The sequence below is a fragment of the Penicillium rubens genome (assembly GCF_028828025.1).
Source record: "Penicillium rubens strain IBT 27055 chromosome Unknown utg000002l_segment0_segment0, whole genome shotgun sequence".
Classification (NCBI taxonomy): domain Eukaryota; kingdom Fungi; phylum Ascomycota; class Eurotiomycetes; order Eurotiales; family Aspergillaceae; genus Penicillium; species Penicillium rubens.
In genome coordinates this window covers 2,428,922-2,441,845 of record NW_026890600.1, presented here as the reverse complement: position 1 = coordinate 2,441,845, position 12,924 = coordinate 2,428,922, and the positions used below count along the sequence as shown (strand labels likewise).

Sequence of the window (12,924 nt, the reverse complement as noted above, 5' to 3'; positions counted from 1 at the left end):
ACGGATTTTGGGAGGTTATTGTGATTTGATTATTGGGGGTGAACAGAGAGAGAAGGTACAAGATAGTATCAAAATACAATGTCTGGATCCGATTGAAGCAATTGAAGACTTGGACTTCATCAGATTAGGCCGGGGATATAGTACGGTGGTCGACACCCCCACTATCCACGGTTTCCTACCTTGACATTATACGAAGCATCCCATGGAACCAGACTTGATTTAATACGAAATATATTTACATAAACACCTAGCCGCACAGGTCAACCAGTGATCTGTTCATCGATATAGCGCCTCATCGTCTCGAATTCCGCTTTACCTGTCTATAAGCTCATTAGCAGACCAAACTTTGGAACGCACCGAATCTCCATACCGAAATCAAGTATCTTATATGTTGCTGAAGAGAAAGTCAGTCGGATATCCCGAATATGAACCTCCCATAGAACCAAGAACATCAACCTACTATATCCGATACACCGCGATGGCGCTCAAACTCATCGCGTGCATACTTGTGCAACTCAGTCCGGGTTGACGACGGAGGAACCTCTGAGCACTGTCTGTTAGTTGTCATACATAGCTCCAGAATTGGGGTAGACGCACTTATTAATGCTCGCATGATCTCCCGCCATAATGATAACACCCGCTGTCTTTGGATAAACTGTATGGTCATTTAGTACACATACTTCAGACCAAGCTTGGGTCCCTTACATGGTCTAGACTGATGGAAGGCTTCTTCAGCTTGGAGGGCTGACTGCGCGACATCGCGGCGAGGAAACGGTGTGAGGGGCGCATTGTAGAAAATCAGAACATGGCCTTATGGATGAAAGAAAAGATTGCATGCGTCATAAAGGTTTTCTTTCTGATGATAGAGATATCGATTAGCTGTAGGAGAAGGGATATAGAAGGCGGTGAGAGTGCATATTATTTCTGCCGCTAGCATTGTGTTCATGGTCAGGTGATCGCCCTACTATATGCGACGAACCAAGGGAATAGAAATTGTTTGGCTACCTACGGAAGTTACTGCGATATTGGAAGGTACGTACGACCTGGTTTGCGTGAAGCAACTACGACTGTGCATGATATTTAATGGTAGACATGATGGATGTGGAAGAAAAAGTTCATGTAAATGTATGCTAGACTTTTGCCATACGAGATGATATGTTTTGCAAATAGATTATTCTTGTCTAATTTTTTACTCCTGCAGAGGTTGACTCATGCCGCCAAAAGTTATGCTCTTGATAGTCATGAACTCGTCAATACCGTACTTGCTGCCCTCACGGCCGAAGCCACTCTGCTTCACACCGCCGAATCTATAGAAACGTTAGTGCCTGATATACAAATATGCGAAGATGTAACTTACGGAGACGCGACGTCACTAATCAAACCAGTGTTGACACCAACCATGCCGACCTCCAGAGCCTCAGCAACACGGAAGATGCGACGAACATTACCACTGAAGAAGTAGCCAGCAAGACCGACCTCAGCATGGTTAGCCAAGTCAACAACCTCCTTCTCGGTCTTGAAGGGGAAAAGACCAGCCACGGGGCCGAAGGTCTCCTCGGAAGCGAGAAGCATATCCTTGCTCATGCCGGTAAGAACAGTAGGGTGGTAGAAGTTAGGTCCGAGCGCGGTAGCCCTCTGGCCACCGATGACAATCTCGGCGCCCTTGCCAATAGCATCCTGCACATGCTCGTGAGCCTTGTTGGCGGCGCGCTCGTGAATGACAGGCCCGTGGGTGATTCCCTCCTCGAAACCACCACCGAGCTTGAAGTCTTTGACCTTCTGGACAAAGCGCTCGGCGAACTCTTTATACACGCCGTCTTGAACATAGATCCGGTTGGCGCACACGCAGGTCTGACCAGAGCTGCGGAACTTGGAGTTGATAGCACCGGTCACAGCAGCGTCGAGGTCTTCGACGTCATCGAAAACGATAAAAGGTGCATTACCGCCGAGTTCCCAAGAGACCTTCTTGATTGTCGATGCAGACTGTTTTCCAAGGATGCGACCGACATTAGTAGAACCGGTGAATGACACCTTACGCACCTCGGGGTGGGTAGTAATGAGCTCGCCTACGGCAGGGGTGTTCTTCGCGGAGGTAACAAAGTTGACGACACCTTTAGGGATTCCAGCCCGGTGCGCAAGTTCAGCGATTGCGTTCGCCGTGAAGGGGGTCTCCTGGGGAGATTTGGCCACGACTGTGCAGCCCGCCGCTAGGGCAGGGCCAATCTTCCGCGTAATCATCGCCGCGGGGAAGTTCCATGGCGTAATTAATCCGCACACACCAACAGGCTGCTTAACAGTCATGACCCGATTACCGGGGACGGAAGCGGGAATTGTGTCTCCGTATGTGCGGGGTGCCTCCTCACTAAACCACTCGAAGAAGCTGGCGGCATAGTTGACCTCACCCTTCGCGTCGGCGAATGGCTTTCCGTTCTCCCATGTAATCAGCTTCGCTAGATCATCTGCGTTCTCCATCATCAGATCGTACCACCGACGAAGCATGCGCGCGCGCTCGCGGCCAAGTGTTGTACGGAATTTGGGGAACGCTTCGGAGGCGGCTTGAATCGCCGTCTCAACATCGGATGTATCGAGTTCGGGACATGTTCCGATCAATTTGCCAGTGGCCGGGTCTAAATGAGGCGAAAGATCAGCGACCCTCCTGCTCCCGAATGTTCAATCGGTTGGTATGTATTTACCGTGGACTTCGAAGGTCTCGCCGGACTTCGCATCGACCCACTCGCCATTAATGTATGCCTGCTCAATGAAGAGTGACTGGTCTTTCAACTGCAATCAGATAAGCATAAACCCTCCAAAAAATTGGACTGCGTGCGGATCTTACCTGCGGCGCGCTGTGTTTCATGCTGTATAGTCTCTGTGCGTGAGCTGTTCGGGGAATCGCAAAGGGATATCTCGGCCGGGGTCTCAATAACTGGCGGGCGACAGGCCGAATGATGCGGTCCATTATAGATCAAGGCGAGGAGGAGCTCCGGAGAGAGAAATACAGGGGCAGATGGAGAAAGTTCAAGAGTGCGGGGAGGAGGGTTAGAGATGCCTTTAAAGAGCCAGACTAGTGGGGTGTCGGTGTCTCGAATTGGTGGCTCAATGGTGATTGCTCTTCGAGTCCGAGAAGCACCGAAGACGTGTGTAATGGGAATGCTAAGAAGGGAGATTCTGGTAATCTTCCTCAGAAGGGAAGCTCCATGCTTAAAGCGGGGATCTGCGGAGTTGATGTCATCTATACTTAACAGCTAGAAATCAACGCGCTTGGTATTCGTTTTGGTTTATTTTCTCTCCTATCATATTGTAGTACACTCAGTATTTCCTTTTTTCAAGGCATATTGAGGGAAAATCAACTGCCATGGAGGAATATCTCCTCTATAGAAAAAGCTTCATTTCATAGATCTGGTAATTTGAGTAATTTTGAAATGGACATTACAAGCCTCGGCTAGCCAAGCCAATCAGGATCTCAATTCTGCAAGCGCACGGGAACTTCAACCAATAAATGCCACTTGCGGATCTTCGGCCCTGAGATAGCGTATTGGTAATACCCCGACCTCATCCACCTGTCGGTCTTTTCCCCCGCAAATCACCGACCCTAAAGGAGAACCCTGGAAGGATAACGCTTATGTGGAAAGAGAAGAGGAATGAAAGAAAAGCAAAGCAAATTGAACTTGTTGAATAAGGACGTGGAGACTGCGTAGGTTTTGCATTCAATAAAATGACACAGACACAAAGTGTTCAATGTTCTTTAAGTCAGTTCTAAGGTTAGTGCAAGGAACGACAACCATCTCGTGGATGGGCAAATGGAAATAGGTTGAAGTCTGGCGAGATTTAAGGCCTAACTGTCTACTCATCTTATGAGGCCATCTGACCGGACTGAATATCCTATATCTCCAATGACCTGAGAAGATCCTGCCTGCGTACAGTATAGCTGCCCAGGTGGTTTCTCAACACCGAAAGGCCTCTCTACTGATTGATCTGGATACACCTTAACCAGTGCTGTGGCTTGGTCTTTGTTCTTTTGGGATGGCGTGCCCTAATAAAGTCATTAGATATAGCCGCTGAGGATGCTTTGAACGTGGTCCCCAAAGTGAGGCCTAAGTAGTTTCTAGAATATCAGAATAGGCACGAATCAATAGGCACCAATAGACTCAATCAATGATCTCTCAAGAGGCACCGTCTACTCTCGTGCGCATTTTCGCGTTTTTATTTTACTTTAAAAAGCAATCGACAGCCATGTACCTCTTCTCTTCTTCACCATTCTTCTTCAACCTTCAACTGTTTAAGCCTTTCCATCTTTCACTACTTGAGCTAAATACTTCATTCCTATTTGAACAGCTTCACAGCCAAAGGTCGAACACCATTTCCTGAGTCTCAAGGCAGTTATCTCCATTGCTTTGACTGAAGGTTGGTGTTGCACTCTCACTTGAACCTTTACAGTCCATCTCTAACATACTTAAACAGATTCACAACATCTACCCTCTCATTTTACACAATTACTTCATACCATTCGAGTGAGCTCAGCATCCCAGGCTCGAACATCATTTCTCTAGTCTTTCAAGACTGTCCCCTACATTGCTTTACCTAAAGGTTGGTATTGCGCTCTCACTTGTACTTTCACAGTTCATACTCTAACAAACCTCAACGGATCCGCAGCATCTACACCTTTACCTCACACAACAACTACTTCATACCTTCCGACAGACTACACAGCCAAAGGTCGAACACCATTTCTTGAGTCTCTTAAGGCATTTCTCTACATTGCTTTGACTGAAGGTTGGTAGTGTACTCTCACTTCCACTTTCACAGTCCATACTCTAACAAACCTCGTCAAACGCGCAGTACCAACATCAAGCCACAATGTCGTCCTTCACACAAAACAACCAAAAAAAAAAAAAAAAAACAAAAAAAAGACGCCCCGCAAGCAGATTGAGTATACTGCGCCATCTTATGTCAAGACAAGGGCGTATGACCCCGAATGGGACCCCAACCCCGAGGGTGAATCCGCCCAAGCGCTGAGTTCCTCATTTGCCGCTCAGTGCTCCTTGGACCCGAAAACAGATAGCGTGGTCCTCTCCCAACCACCCGAGGCCAAGGTACCCTGGGCAGATTCGGATGTCAAAGATCCGTTCTTGCTTCTTCCTTGGTTCGCCCTCGAAGAAGTCCTCGTGCACCTCCCAGACTTGCTCACGCTGCATAAACTGTGCCGAGCCTCCCCGGCTGTGGCTGATTACCTGTACCACACGCCGGGAGTCTTTCCCATGGTTTTTGAGAGAATGGTCGAGCACCTGGACGATGAATTTGACGAGAAAGGCGTCGAACTCCTTAATCCCCAGAACTTTGAGGCAGGTGTGAATAGAGACACCAGCAATTTCTTTCGAGTGCTGGTGTATCTTTGGTGGAAAGAGGAATCCGCGGCTAACAACGTGCCTGCGGATGGCAACCCGATACCAGATACTTTCTACGATGAAGCCATGTGGTTGGTGAACCGTACAACGAGTAGCTGGGCCTGGGTACCCTCGCTGGGGACAGTTAAACTCCCGCGATCAACTCCGCCGAGGATTCTTCGTCATCTGATGACCCTTGCAGTTCGCATCCGCGCAGATGCACATGCCTTTTTCCACGAGACGATTGCCCTTTGCAAGTCTTGTCCCATCAAGTTGATCGGCGATTGGGATATTAAGAAGACTCCCTGGCCAAAAGGCGGGCGTAGGCCTCGCGGGACGCAGACCTGCACCCCTGAGAGTGCGGATTACCCTCTTACTTGGTTTGAGGAACAGCGTCTGACGCAGGCGTTCCTAAAGCCATACCTTTTCTCGGTATTGCGACGGGTAGTCTGTGAAAAGGGGCTCCTGAAAACCACTCCTCCCCCCATCCCGGACCCTGAGCTCCCAGACCTCCAAAGACTGCTGGAGGAACGCCCGAATACCCTCCAGCATCTGAAGGACAATTCGCTGCTGGATTTCTGGAGGAATTTCGAGGAGGACTCCCCCGACGAGTTCGGAAACCGCCGGGCGAGAATAGAGCCAATGGAACAACTCGAGACGGTGTTAACCTGGATGGAGGAAAACAAAGCAAAGCGCTTCAAACGGCGCAAGCAAAGAGCGGAATTCACACGGTGTTGTCCAAAGTTCGGCGATTTGAGCTCCGAGCAAGTGAAGCATGGTTCTTCCACTCTCCAGTTCTTCTTCCAACCTGGTTGCAGTTTTGCCCAAAATTGCACCGCCATTCCCCATTCTGGTGTGCAAGGTGCTGGCCTCCGGGGAGAGTTCCAGAAGTTTGGAGTGGCTTTCTGGGACAATGAGAGGATGATGGATTTGAGCCTGATGACGAAACGGGTGGACCGCTGGACGGACCAGAAGCAGCTTGCCTTTCGGTGGTCGAGCTTGTTGCTTGCGAGCAAGAAGAACGGAATCAAGATAACTGGGAAGAAGAGGGGTCATCGCTTCCGCAGTCAGACAGCCCCCATTCCGTTAAGCCACTAGGCGTCGATGCACGCACGTTCGCACACCGGAGGCCTGGGGATCCTTTGACATCTTTTCAAATTTTTCGATTTCCACTTCGAATTGTTTTTTCTTTTTCTTTTTTTTTCTTTTCATTTATTCGACATTTGGCCATCGAGGGAGAGGGGGAAGAAATCAAAAATCACAAAAAAAGGTCTTCGACGCGAAGTTTTGGCCGTGAGGAAACGGCTGCTTGGATATTGAAGCAGAAAGAGAGAAAAAAAAAAAGCTTTCGAGTACATTCATTATGGCACTGAGAATCTCAGTAGAGACACATAAGAGCTAGATATTTTAGTGGTAGACACTTGCCAGCCATTTTTGCTGTGTCCTGTGGCTTTTACAGCAGGACCTGATCTGCCTACAGAGGGTAGATAGGGAGAAAGAAGAAGAAGAATTGAATTCTCCACCAACAAACAGAAACTAGCTAATATAAGTCAACTAGTTAGCAAACAGTTAATGCCTGACAAACCAGGCATCGGCAGATGGTCTGTCTCAACCGCACCAACCAAGCTTCATCAAGGAAAGTATACCTATTCGATCCTGATAACCGGATCATCCCGCTCAATCGAGGCTTCATTTCCAGGAGCAACATGTATACCATGAGCCTTTTTCAAATGTTGGTTGAGGTTCCATTTCCGTGAAAACCCATTCGTATGTCGAGTGCAAGACCTGACAGGACAGAGAATATCCGCTTTCCGATGAGCACCCTTTCCAACGCCTGGTTTAACCGTCCTTGCCTCCTCGTCCACGGCTTGTTCTGCGTCCTCAGCGGGGGGTTCTGCAGGTTCCGCCGGCGTCTCCGGCTCTGGAGTTGGGGATGCGGAGGGAGGTACGATTGCAGGAGTTATGTACTTCGAGCGTCGCCGACCTGGGGCCCTTGCCTTGGATTTGGGTGTCTTCTCCTTGGATTTGGGTGTCTTTGCCTTGGGTTTGGGCATATTCACTCTGGGTTTGGGTTCGAGTTCAGGTATGGGTTCGGGCCTGTGACTCGGTTGGGGGATTGGCACAGGGCTTGGCTGAGGACTTGGTGGCGCCGAGTCATTATCGCTCTCGCTTTCAGTGTAGACATATTCTTCTCGAGCATCTGCCTTGCGCTTTTTCCGTACTCTGCCCTCGGGCATTATTCGGAATTCCATGTCCTCGCCGAAAAGATCCGCGCATCGCTTTGACGCGCGCATTACTGCGGGAGCGGGGAGGCCCATCATTGATGCCAGTCCCATAACTTCGCTCCAGTCTCGCAATCTGAGTCGGCCCTTCGTGTGTCGACTGTTATCGCGACTAGCGGAGGAGCCGCGGGATTGCGCTCGGGTCTGGGACACTTCTGGCAAGCTTTCATTTTCCGTGTCCAGTCCAGTGGATATGCGTACACTATTGGAACGGCGTGATAATTCCCGCTCCCGAGACTCCTGTCGCGCACTCCTCCGACCACGCGATCGACTTCTGCTTCCACGCTGGCGGTTCTCTCGAACGGGGTAGTCTTCTTCGTCCGAATCACCCCATTGCTCGTCACCAGAGTCTTCCTCGAACTTGCGACCCTTCATGGCGCAATGAAGTCCGTATAGCAGCCGGTCTACCTGTGAGATCACATTGCGGGCCAAGGGACGTAGTTGGCGAAGGGATCTGTCATCGTCGAGTAGAACTGTCGGTCGGAGGATTCTTGTATCGACAGGCGCTTCTTCTTCTTCTTCGTCCTCTTCCTTTTTCTCCAATTCATCATCCATCAGTTCATCCTCGCCGTCCATCTTATTCCGTGAGTTATCTTCGATTTCTTCAAAAGTCCACTCTCGCGCTTGGAAGGTCTCCTTGGAGGTCTTTAGTATGAACGCTGTGATACATTCTTCCAGTTCCGCACTGGGGCGGGGATCAGGTTGCATTTGGAAATTATCAGGGGCGTCCATCGTCCTCTGGATGAGCTCATTGGGACGGGGAACCGTGGCTGCATGAACAGGCCATGCAGCCCACCATTTGTGTACACGGAGTGGGGCTTGGTCAACGACCCCATGGCTCTTCCGGGCAGTGTCCCGCGCTCGCCTGCGAATCACGTGGGCATTGTAAAGATGAGCCGCCAAATCTCTGGTTCGGTGGGTAATCATTGCATTATAGGCTCCGATATCGTCGGCATTGTAATTCCTCCACGAAGTGGCGTGTCCATCAAACAGATTGGGACGCTCAACTCCAGGTGGCAGGTCAAGACCTCGATCAACTACGTAGTAAATTGGCTCATGCTGAGGTTTCTGCGTCCTTTTTGAGCGTGTGCGACTTCTGCCGCGATTATTTTCCTGATAGCTTTCGTCATCAGAGTCATCCGGGAACGCCAAGGGCTGTTCTCGCATTAACGTGTCAAATTCATTTTCGTTTTGGTCTGGCTCTTCGTCCATGGGATCCTCAGAAAAGGGCTCTAGAGGGAGATCTTGCTCGAACGGGCCTCCAAAAAGAGAACTCCTTGGTGGTTCTGGCTGAGAAGAGGGTTGCAAGCCATCACTGCTTGGGCCTCCAAATAATGATGGGCGTGGCTGTGCAGATTGCGGTGGGAGAAGCTCTGGCCATTGCTGACTTCCGTATAAAGATGACATCCCGGGAAGAAACTTTGGTTTCTTGCCGTTGTATGGGCGAAAGGTTCGGACCTGCAGTGCCTAGATGTCACATAGATGCGGATTTCTATTGAACAACATCCGATTTGAAGGTCAAGAGAACATCGACTGCTGGGATCCTGCGTAGCTGGTACTCTGATAGCTGAATTTTGACTCTCCTGTCCAACAGTCCGATTGTTCCTAGGTGTTGAAGATGTCAAAAATCCCAGGCGGGTGGATCTCGGATACTATCACGTGATCGATATATGGACGGATATACGCTAGTCCTAAGAGGGAAGTATATCAGGTCGATGGTCTCCAACCTAGTCTGTATTATTTCTGTCACTGTAGTTTAATTTCACCGACAACTTAAGCCTCAACAGTAAGTGAATATTTTGCCTCTGGATCGAGTTCTAAAGGTACATGCTTCTCGAGCGAGGCTGGTGTGGTACCGTAGAAGGCCCAGGTACCACGGAAGGGCGGGCAGTAGCGAGCGCAGCTTTGCGTCACAAAGATTGTCGTAAAGGCAAGTTGTGTCTTGATAAGCTGGTACTAGTATGGACTCCATAAACCAAATCGATCCCCGTAACTAATACGCGTGGGCTGCTCTGCTTTTCAGAGCCTCGGTGTTGGTTTCTTGTTTGGGTTTAGTGGTCCCACACTTTGCCAAAGGGACCAATCAATTCACCTCATTTTCCTACTTTAATCTATAACTCTTTCACAGTTCCCGAGGTCTAATCAGAACATCCACGTACGGGAAGTAATGATGCCATTTTCCATAGGAATATAGACTGACAGTTCTATCTAACTATCCAAAACGAAAGAAGTTGACTAGGTCAATTGTGAGAAAACAGAGCGCAACCACCCCCTTTCTATATTTTCAAGTCTCATTCTGGAACGCATCCTTCGGAAGGAACAGCGGCATAGAATCTTCCCAAATAGAGTTGGTCAAAGGACACTTATTGGATCCATCGGAGTCCATGATCATAATCTGACCATAGGGCTGGAAGGTCTCGTCATACAAAGCACACTCATACTGGAATCCGTACATCCCGGAAGACCACATGATTTTTCCATCCTGCCGCCAAACAGCGTGAGCGTCGTTGGCCCCGCTGGAAGTCAGAATACGGAAATCACTACCGTCGGGGCGGATGATGCAAATCTCATAGTTAGTTGGAGCAACCTTGCGGGTGAAGACTATGAATTCTCCGTCGGGCGAGAAAGACGGAAGGTTGTCCCAACCGCTGGTAAGCTGGGTGGTCTCTCTAGTCTCAATGTCGATAATGCGTAAACCGATTTCTGTCCCGTCTCCGTACTTGGCAGTGTCTGCACCCCACACGCGGTAGACAACCTTCTTGCCGTCGTGAGAGAAGCTGGGAAAGCCGGTGTTCAGGTCCTTTGTTCCTGTGAGATTGAGGTTACTGTTGGTGAGGACATCGATGTAGCTGGCGTTTGCGGTCGAACGTACAATCCATCCTCCACGCCAATCACGCGCCTCAAACCAGGCGCCCACTCCGAAGACGACCCATTCTCCGTCAGGGGACCAGCTGGGATTGTAGGCCCCGGCCAGGCCATCTTGAATCAGAGTAGTGTCAAGGAGACTGGTATTGTCAGGTTTATAGATTAAAGAGACCTGCCTGTCCTCCAGATCAAAAGTGGCAATGGAGGAGTTCCCGATTTGCTTTTCGGTGACAGCCACGCGGTCATCCGAAGAGAGTTGAGGGAAGACATCAGTGAAGCGATACTCCCAGTCGGTGTCCCAGCTGTAAAGCTCCTTAAAGAGAGGGCGGATAGACCAACTAACCTTCTCATAAACCACGTACTTTCCATCAGGAGACCATGAGGGAGAGCGGATAGTGGTATTGGAGTAGGTACCGTTTGTAAGGTATAAGCCCTCCTTGTTGCCGCCCTTCAGATGGTACCCAATGGTAGAGTTCGTCACGTATTGGGGAAAGGTCTTGACACCAGGACCGCCAACTTCAATTCGACGGTCATTGCCATTGATCCCAACAGAAACAATTGTGGAGTTGGCATCTGCCACGGTCTCAGGTCGATGCGCATCCCACGTCTCATTACGAGTCATTTCGTAGAATATGAGGCGCTGGCCATCGGGTGACCATTTGGGTGACCCAAGACAGTGGGAATCACGGTGAGCGACACGGCGAAGATCCGAGCCATTAGGGCGAATGATGTAGATGCCGAGTTCTTGGGTGTGCTCCCAGCCGGCGAGGCCGAGGTACGTGAGATTCCCGTGGCCCTCCCACCTTGTGTTTCGGTCTGAGGAAAATGCAAGCCAATTTCCATCTGGCGACCAAGCCGGACGGAAGTGACCGCGCATCATGTCCTCACGTGGCCGGTTATTTGGGGTATCGGTGATGTTCCACTCGGCTCCGGTCTCCAAATTCTTGACCCAAATGTTAGCGTTATAGGTATTTGCCGTTGAAACATATGCTGCCAGTGTCCCGTTGGGTGAGATAACAACGCTGTCTTCCGCCGCGGGGGATGTCACAATCGGCTGTAGATCGGAGCCATCTGGATGCACACGCCAGATATCGGAGTTTCCATCACCATCACGCTCACTGGTGAAGCTAATCCATTCACTATCGGGAGAGAATTCAGCGTGGTATTCATATCCGGGATCTTTTAACAGAGGACGTTCATTCGTGCCGTCTGCGTTGGCGATATACAGTTCTGAGGTGCCGGGGGCAATGCGGTTCATCAACAGTACACCCTTTTTCCCAGCGGCCGCGGAAGGGGTAGGAGACGCAACACCTATTGTCGACTTGCTTTGAGTGGCGTCACGAGGCACGTGGGCATAGAGATTAGCGTTGTCACCCTCTGTACCTGCATCTCGGGCATAAGGGCAGTGGGCTACCGCAGGGGCGATGGCGAGGCCCACGACAGTAGCAATGCTCAGGCGCATTTCAAATGCCGTAGACAAATTTGGAAACATAAGGGTTTCTAGGAAAAATTAGTCTCCAGGGCCCCAAAGTTGCGATAATATAGGGTGCGGGAATCGAACCCCGGAAGGTGCTACCTACATGTAGGTAGCTGTACATATAGTCCTATAGCCGAATAAGTTTGAGGTGGTTCACTTCCTCTATAGAATCGTTTGCCCACAGATGACCTATTCATAATGCGTGTTTTGACAGTGAATTCTACAGGTCAATGGAACCCATCATCGTGATCAGCATCTTACTGTATACTCTAACGAAGTCCGCGTCAGCCATGCCTCGATCCATAGTACTTCCATTGGCTCGGATATCAAGGTTTTAGGATATATCACGAGCGAGTTGTACAGCTTAGCAGCTGAATCGTTAGAATTCACATAGTACAGATCTAGGCGTTATATATTTACCGACCAAGTGTGGATTTCCTGACGGATGATAGCCAAAGTACTTTGCTCCTCAGAAGAGCAAGGGTCTCAGTGTTTCCCAGAGTGACCCTACCCACGCCATTTGCCACAGGGGCGTGGAAGGGGTTTCCATCCCCCATGTACTATAAGGCTTGTGCTAACAACCCGGGAAATGTAGAACCTTGACGTATTTATCGAGGTTGGTTGGAGAGAAGATCTACAGAGCTATGTCCATATAAGAGAAAATCTCGGGTTGAGGGGTCTGATTCTGAGACCATTACAGGAAATCATTCCCCGGGCAATGCTCTTCTAGAGTAGGTGTCCTAGACTTTCGCACGAGACAGAATCAGGGTCCACCGAGTCAGATCAGACGAAGAACTTCCGGCATGAAATAATGCATGATGACTATAAATGCTACAAGGAAACCGTGAGACTTGCCCAATCGGAGTCAGCAAAGTGCCACCAGACTAGGCCAGCCCGTAAGCCCGCCCTTTTGTTG

At 49.8% G+C, this 12,924-nt stretch overlaps 5 protein-coding genes across 5 annotated transcripts; 1 reads left to right on the top strand and 4 right to left on the bottom strand.

Annotated features, from left to right (window-relative positions):
• Positions 1-260: 260 nt before the first annotated feature.
• N7525_003391 (LYR motif-containing protein 2) lies at positions 261-759 on the bottom strand (the record flags this gene model as incomplete). The annotated part of the gene is made up of 5 exons (XM_061212692.1): positions 261-320; positions 371-394; positions 461-543; positions 598-655; positions 706-759. The coding sequence occupies 5 exons, from the start codon at positions 757-759 to the stop codon at positions 261-263; spliced, it is 279 nt and encodes a 92-aa protein (XP_061069713.1).
• Positions 760-1,189: 430 nt separating this feature from the next.
• On the bottom strand, positions 1,190-2,959 carry N7525_003390 (NAD-dependent succinate-semialdehyde dehydrogenase; the record flags this gene model as incomplete). Its single annotated transcript, XM_002559162.1, has 4 exons — positions 1,190-1,307; positions 1,358-2,627; positions 2,694-2,781; positions 2,837-2,959. The coding sequence occupies 4 exons, from the start codon at positions 2,957-2,959 to the stop codon at positions 1,190-1,192; spliced, it is 1,599 nt and encodes a 532-aa protein (XP_002559208.1).
• A 1,898-nt stretch (positions 2,960-4,857) lies between these two features.
• On the top strand, positions 4,858-6,482 carry N7525_003389 (uncharacterized protein; the record flags this gene model as incomplete). Its single annotated transcript, XM_061212691.1, has 2 exons — positions 4,858-4,862; positions 4,961-6,482. The coding sequence occupies 2 exons, from the start codon at positions 4,858-4,860 to the stop codon at positions 6,480-6,482; spliced, it is 1,527 nt and encodes a 508-aa protein (XP_061069712.1).
• A 548-nt stretch (positions 6,483-7,030) lies between these two features.
• On the bottom strand, positions 7,031-9,073 carry N7525_003388 (uncharacterized protein; the record flags this gene model as incomplete). Its single annotated transcript, XM_061212690.1, has 1 exon — positions 7,031-9,073. One exon carries the CDS (start codon positions 9,071-9,073, stop codon positions 7,031-7,033), a length of 2,043 nt encoding a protein of 680 aa, XP_061069711.1.
• Positions 9,074-9,950: 877 nt separating this feature from the next.
• N7525_003387 (TolB family protein) lies at positions 9,951-11,993 on the bottom strand (the record flags this gene model as incomplete). The annotated part of the gene is made up of 1 exon (XM_002559165.2): positions 9,951-11,993. The coding sequence occupies one exon, from the start codon at positions 11,991-11,993 to the stop codon at positions 9,951-9,953; it is 2,043 nt and encodes a 680-aa protein (XP_002559211.2).
• Positions 11,994-12,924: the final 931 nt, after the last annotated feature.